Source organism: Pteropus alecto, unplaced genomic scaffold (assembly GCF_000325575.1).
Source record: "Pteropus alecto unplaced genomic scaffold, ASM32557v1 scaffold8, whole genome shotgun sequence".
In the NCBI taxonomy this organism is placed as follows: Eukaryota; Metazoa; Chordata; class Mammalia; order Chiroptera; family Pteropodidae; genus Pteropus; species Pteropus alecto.
The window spans coordinates 23,452,785-23,459,705 of record NW_006494609.1 but is presented as its reverse complement, the minus strand read 5'-3'; the positions used below and the strand labels follow the sequence as shown (position 1 = coordinate 23,459,705).

General features: G+C 63.0%; 1 protein-coding gene across 1 annotated transcript in view; it reads right to left on the bottom strand.

Annotated features, from left to right (window-relative positions):
- Window positions 1-293: 293 nt before the first annotated feature.
- EXOC3L4 (exocyst complex component 3 like 4) overlaps window positions 294-6,921 on the bottom strand; it is a 14,035-nt gene continuing 7,407 nt past the window's right edge. The window contains exons 5-12 of the mRNA XM_006925591.3: window positions 6,613-6,735; window positions 6,121-6,221; window positions 5,815-5,895; window positions 3,863-3,977; window positions 3,242-3,361; window positions 3,006-3,158; window positions 2,323-2,444; window positions 294-1,216 (exon numbers count right to left, since the gene is read on the bottom strand). Coding sequence (XP_006925653.1) covers window positions 1,024-1,216; window positions 2,323-2,444; window positions 3,006-3,158; window positions 3,242-3,361; window positions 3,863-3,977; window positions 5,815-5,895; window positions 6,121-6,221; window positions 6,613-6,735 — 1,008 coding nt within the window. The 3' untranslated portion in view covers window positions 294-1,023. The remainder of the gene's footprint in view (window positions 1,217-2,322; window positions 2,445-3,005; window positions 3,159-3,241; window positions 3,362-3,862; window positions 3,978-5,814; window positions 5,896-6,120; window positions 6,222-6,612; window positions 6,736-6,921) is intronic.

The following is a 6,921-nucleotide window of genomic DNA, read 5'->3' as shown; positions in this document are numbered from 1 at the left end:
GGGTGGCACCGATCCCGCCTGTTTCAGTGTCTCCCTGTACATCCCCTCATCTCAAGCCGGGCCTCCTCGGCCGGCCCAAAGCTGCCAATGCAAATGAGCTTTCCGGTCAGCCCCACCAGCTGGCAGGAGCCAGATTTCAGTGCCAGCTTTTCATGAGACAAGGACGGGGGTGGTGTGGTGTGGGGGGCAGGTGCACACTGCAGTGAGCTTTTTGCAGCTCCATCTCCAGAGCTGACACTTATCAGGTCGCCGCCCTCCTTCCCGCCCCCCCCACCCCCCACAGTGCCGGGAGCCCAGCAACCCTACAACTCTCACTGCTGAGAAGTCCGTCTCGCATCTAACCCAGACACCAGACGGTGCAGGGCAAAGCTGGGCCTTTTCTGGGCTCCCAGGGGCCCAGGCCTGCTTGGAGCAGGAGAGAGCAGTGCCCGCCTCTGCCGGGGGAGGATCGCTTGGCACGTGAGGCGAGCAGTGCAGGGCGCCGGGGTCTGAGCCCGGTTTGCTCTGCAGCCACAGCTGTGGTCTCCCCACTGATACAATAAGCAGAAGAGAGCCGTTCACTACATGGAGGCGCGACAGAGCCTTCCGGCCTGGCTCCTTGGACCCGGGGACCCAGGCCTCCTGCTCCCAGACAGCTTGGTCCTGCACCCCACTTGGGGGTACACCATTTTAATTCATGTTTATTTAAAAAATAAATACTCTGTTGTTTGCTTTCAGACTGGGAGTGGTGTGGGACACTCAGGCGGGAAGGCCTTCTCTGATGCAGTGTTGGAGGGAGGCCCTGGCTCCCACACATGCCCCCACAGATGCCTGAAATGCCTCTATTGTGGCTGCCACTCCTGGCCCAGCAGCGTGCTTGGCAGAGGACAAAAATACCATGACTCTGGGCTTCAGGGTTGGGAGCGGGGCTGAGCATGCCTCCCTGGACTCCCAGCTCCGGGTTCGGGGCCTGCGGGAACGTGGTTGACCCTACACCTGCTGCAGCCCCTGCCTGGGGTGGGCTCCCCTCTGGACCGGGAGCAGTTAGATGCAGGCCATGAGCATGTCCACGGATGGGGGCACCTTGATCTCCTGGAAGAGCACGCGGCGCCCATGGGTCCCGGAGTCCCCGGCCTTGGCCACAGCCCTCAGCAGGTCCTGGGCGTGCTGCAGGAGGCGCTGGTTCCGCCGGTGGCCCAGGCGGCGCAGGGACAGGATGGCCAGCACGTGGTCCCGTCTGCAGAGACACGGGGCCTTTGCTGAAGACCCAGCACCTCCAGGGACCCCGCATCCCAGGCGGAGGGAACCCCTGGCTCAGGATGGACGTGCGAGGGCACCCACATTCCTGGAGCCTGGTCTGAGAGGGGCTGGGAATGAGGAGCAGAGCCGCCGGAGGGGCTGGCTGGTACTTGAAGGGTGCCTGCCAGGTGGAGACGGGAAGGGGCCCGCTGGACAGGTGAGACCCCGTGCAGAAGTTCAGAAACACGGCCTGAGGGAGGGGGCGACGTGGCCCTGCAGGGGGCGGTCAGGGTCAGGGGACCTCCGGATGCTCGTGTGAGCCCCGTGCTGGTGGCTGCAGCCAGAAGGGCACCGCGTGGAGGCGGGAGGCCAGCACCCAAGGGCGTCGCTAGAAGCTAGTCACCGCTTCGCAGCCCAAGCACCCCTTCAGGGCTCTAAGCACCGCCCCCAGGAACCTGGGAGGGTGGGGCGGCAGAGGGGGGGTGGACACAGAGGGGCCAGGAGGGGAGCCCCAGAGCGTTGCTTTGTGTTGCAAGGTGAACAATCACTCTGAGTCAAAGGCAGAAAGACAGCTGGGCCAGGCCTGGGAAATCTCCCCGGGCTTGGCCGCGGGGCCAGAGAGGGAGAGAACACCGGGTTTTCTGCGCCCACCCCTATCCTGGAATCTCCCAGGCCTGTGGAGAAATTCAGACCCGGATTTCCACAAGTTCGATGACTCACCCAAACCCCAGGACGACCCGGGATCAAAGCCTCCTTCCTCTTGGCAGGAGTTCCCAGAGAGGGCTTTCTCTCGGAGGTGGGGTCACACCTCCCCCCAAACTCCCGGGGACATGTCTCCACCATTGGACTTCTGATGAGGGGCCCCAAGCCCGCTCAGACTCCAGGGCTCCCCCACCCCACCACGAGACCAAACGAGGACTGCAGGGAAGAGCTTACGAGGGGGGAGCAGCCCGGTTCCCTGGCTTCCCCACCCCCAATGGGCTCCTGGGGCTCCTCACCCGCCCACCTACAGCCCCCAGGACCCTGCTGGAGGCACAGATCCCAGGCCCCACGGCCCCCTGGCCCTCCAGCAGAGCCCGGGGTGGGGGCAGGTGGGGCGCAGACCTGATGTCGGGGTAGCTCCGGATGAGCGTCTCCAAATGCCTCTGGATGTCCTCTTTGTAGGTCTCACCCAGTATGTCCGCCACACACGGGATCGCTGGGCCCAACCACGTGGCCCCAGAGCCCTGCAGAGGCAGGGGGACAAATGCAGGGCTGGCCATCTCCCCAGGAGTCCCTTTGCCACCTCTGCAGCCTGCCCGCAACCCGTCCATTAGTGTGCTGTTGGCCCTTCTCCTGCGGCCCCCACTGCAGCCCCACGGAAGGGGACATGGGGCTTGGCACGCAGACTCGCCACAGCACGTTTGGCATCTCTCCAAGTGCAGCACAGTGTCTTCACTCTCTGCTCATATGGGTAAAGCGAGGCCCCAGCGGGGAGGTCCTGCCTGGAGTCACTCAAGTGGGGGACCAGCAGGCCGGATGAGGGGTGTTTGTGCAGGGAGAGGGTACCTCGGCTCCACTGAGCCCGTCCAGTCCAGAAGATGCGGCTGCGACCCTCATTCTTTCCCCATGCACCCCACAAAATGTAAGCCAGCTACGCAAAGCACCGCCCACTAGGCCCCGCCCCTCTCCGGCCGGTGCGGGGTGGAGGCCTCCGCTTTCCCCAGAGCCCTGGGCTATGCTCTGGGCTCTTGCAGGGACCAAGCAGAAGTGAGAACAGTGAGTGAAGGGCCCATGGCTGCAGGTACCAGGCGCTGGAAGGTTCCGTCAATGGCCTGGGCATCAAGGGCCATCTTCTGGGAGCAGGCCATGCGCTCCACGCCCCGGAGCCGCTCCTGCGGCCTCAGCGCCTGGGCCAGGTACTCCCGGACCACGTAGCGGTGCACCTCCTGCAGAATCTCCTGGACGGCAGGGGCGGGGGCGGGGTCAGGCCCAGCAGCCTGGCCGGGCATGTCCCCACCAGGCGCCGGCCCCTTTCAGTTACCTGTGCCCGGGCTGGGACCACAAGCTCCAGCTGGCTGGTGAAGGCCAACACCTTCTCCATGATGGGCAGCAGTGCATCTTGAGTCAGCCAGGCCTTGGTGCACAGGACCCTGAAGAGTGGCTGCGGGCGAGGGTGGGAGTGGGGACTGTCCAACCGCGTCCTCCCCAGCCACCAGACCCTTCCCTCAGAGCCCAGCACGCGGCTCCTGACGGGTGTTTCAGGCCTGGGGACAATCTGTCAATAGGAAGAAACTCTAGGGGACTATCTGACTTCTCGACAGGGTACCCTAGTGACATCTCCTCTCCTACCACAAATTATGTGCCCTGAGCTCCAAGGGGCACAGTGTGAGTTGGAGCCTCTGGCCCGGCCTTGCTTGGAGGAGCCCTGGGGAGGTGCTGAGTCCTTGGCCCTGCGTCCTTGGGCCTTCTGTCTCCAAGAAGTGGAGACTAATTGTCCTGCTCAGCTGAGAACTTGTCTGGATCTCCTGACCACCCCCAAGACACAACGCCTGAAACTGCCCCTGGGGTAGATGAAAGCTCTGACTCGGACCCCCAGGTTCCAGGGCCCGGGGAGCACCTGCTGGGTGTGTAAAGCGGGGAGAGAAGGGCCCATGCCACGCACCTGCACATCGCGCTGCAAAGCCAGGAGCAGCTGCTTCTGGAAGGTGCAGATGGTCGCCGCCAGGGGCTTCTCCAGCTCCGCAAAAGTTCCCGGGAACCTGGCCAGAAGACTGGTCCTGGGGAGCGGCAAGGTGGGGCAGGCTGGGGGACAAAGCCCAGCATACAGCCATGCGGGCTAGTGCCGCACCAACTCCATTCATTCACTTAGACTATAGTGTGAAAGGCAGCCCCTGCAGCCACGCGGTGTAGTAACCCTGGGAGCAGAGTCAAGTGAGGTGACAGCACCAAACCCCCATCATCGAGGGGCCCATCATCGAGGGGTAGCTCAGAGGGATGCTGGTGGTGGCCCTACTGCATGGCAGTAGCAGAGTCAAGTGAGGTGACAGCACCAAACCCCCAGGGGCCCATCATCGAGGGGTAGGTCAGAGGGATGCTGGTGGTGGCCCCAGTGCATGGCAGAGCCACTCTGTGACAGCTCTGGTCCAAACCTCCATCCATCCTGGACCGTGCAGCACAGCGTGCCTGGCAAAAGGGCCCTCCTCTGAGCCTTATAACTGCCTCCCTGAAGGTGACGATGTCCCCATTTCACTGTTGAGGAAACTGAGGACTAAGCTATGCCCAGTCCCTGGTTCGGGGACGGAAAAGGGCAGGCTAACGTTCCATCGGGGGCTGGCCAGAGGCTGCCTACCGGAAGATGGGAATGTTCCCGGGGGCTGAATTGATGGGCCTGGCGCAGATTAGGGACAAGGGAATGTTAGGGAAATAGTGCCTCCTCGTGGTCAGGCTCTGGATTCAGACAGGCCTGGTTCAAGTGCCAGGTCCAGCACATACTGGCCATGTGACTGTGGACAAGTGGCACTTCCCCCCCCCGAACCTCCACTTTCCCATCTGTACTCTGGGATGTCACACTTGGGATGAAATGCATCCGACAGATAAAGCCCTAGCACAGTGCCTGGCATATCACAAGTACTCACAAAGAGCGAATATAAACGGAGTCTTCTAAGGCAGGGGTCCCCAACACCTGGGCTGTGGACCTAGTACTGGTCTGTGGCCTATTAGGAACCGGGCCTCACAACAGGTGAGGGGCCCGAGAGCCCTCGAAGCTTCACCTGTATCTGCAGCCGCTCCCCAGCGCTAGCATCACCCCCTCAGCTCCACCTCAGATCATCGGACATTAGATTCTCATAGGAGCACTGGTCCCTGGTGCCAAAAAAGTTGGGGACCGCTGTTCTAAGGCATTGAGTCCTAGGGGCAGGTGCTCTGATTTCCACTTGACAGAAAAGGAAAAGAGGCACAGAAAAGGGACGTGACTTATCTCAAGGCACACGGCCAGCGAGTGGCAGAGCTGGGATCGGAACCCAGGATGGCTGAGTCTGTGCCCGTAGCCGCTGGCTGCCCTGCAGCAGCTGGTGCACCCCAGCGAGGTGGGGCCCCTGACATTTGGTGTGAGGTTAAAGACACATAAGGTGGGCAGCCACTGCCAGCCTGCAGGCAGGGCCTCTGTCTCTTGGGGACAGAGGGATCCAGGCCGCGTCCCCAGTATATCTCAGGTGGAATGTAATGGAGGGCGTCCCGAAAAAGGGGGTGTCTTAAAAGGAAAGAAGTCTGGCTGGGATGAAAGGAGGAAAACAATGGAGTCCAGAGCGGCAGGGATGGACTGGGCAGGAAACCGGGGTGGTTGTAACTTCTCGGCCTCTGCTCAGCCTTGAAATACCCTGCACCCCTTCCAGGGATTCAGTCCCGCCGAGGAAAGACCCCACAGCGGGGACAGGCGTTGGGGGGTGCGTTCCTGGAGGCCACCTGGGACGTCCGCCCAAACGCCTGTGTCCAAATTTGTTTCCTTTGCGCGCGCGCCAGCAGCCGAGAGCCATCTGCGTCCCGGTTTCTGGAGCTCGCGCGCCCCCTGCTGGCCGCGCCGGCACCGCGCCCCGAGGAGGAGCAGGAGAGACCCACCTGAGCTCCTCGCAGGCGTTGATGTTAGCGCCCAGGTGCAGCTCGTTCACTGCTTCCGATTCCAGAAAAGCCTTTTCAAACCTGGGAGCAGGGTACGCAGAAGCCTTGGGGAGCCTTCCCGTCGCTCTATAACCCACCTCCCCCTGGCCCTTCCCTCCTCGAGTCCCCACGCAGACCTCCAGCCTTATGATGAGGCTCCTCCCTCCGACGTGTCCCGGGATCTCCGACTCCCCCAGGGACGACCACCGTCCACACCGTGATCCGGCCGCTCCACCCACCCCACCCAGGCAGAGGATGCGCCCGCACCTGGGCACGAAGAGGCCAAGCTCGCGCGCGCATATCTTCAAGGTGGTGGCCTCCAGCTCCGCGGAGATGGCCCTGGCCGCCTTCACGTGCTCTGCCACCAGCTGCGAGTGATGCCACGCGCTGAGCGAGAGTCTGAACCCTTGCACCTAATGCCCCCAGCCCCCACCTAGTGGCTCAGCACGCCCTGCTCTGTCTCACAGTCTCAGCTTCAGCTTCCAGTGGCCCCCACCTGGGGGTCAACCCTCCCAACTACCCGGGTACACCATGGCCACCTGCCAAGCTGGAAGCTGCGCTCTGGCGCTCCCAGCCTGGCCATGCGACCAGCGTCCCCCGTCCCGCCCCACGTGCAGCTTCAGGCTCCCCGCTAATGGGGAGGGAAGGTTAGGACCGAATTTTATAACTTTGGGTGTCCCCACCTCCAAGGAGACCAAACACCGGCTGCGGCCAAACACACGTTCCCTCCTCAGCCCCCCTCGCGCGCCGCAGCCGCACCATGTGAACGTCCACGGACAGCGGCGTGTGGTAGCGGCCCTGTATCACGTCGGGCGCCTCGGCGTCCTTCCAGCGGCTCTGCTCCTGCTCCAGGATGCCATCGAAGCAGCTCGCGATCTTGGTCTGTGTGGGATGGGAGGGGGTGGCGGCGAGACCTTCCCAGAAAGGAGATCCGGGTGTCCCCTACCTCCCGAACCCTGTCGCGTGCCCTTGGAGACAAGCATCACCTAGCGAGGGCACAAGCCGCGCCCGAGGCCACAGGGCGAGGCCTGAGCCGCAGCCCGCACTTGGAATGCGATCCCGCAGGCG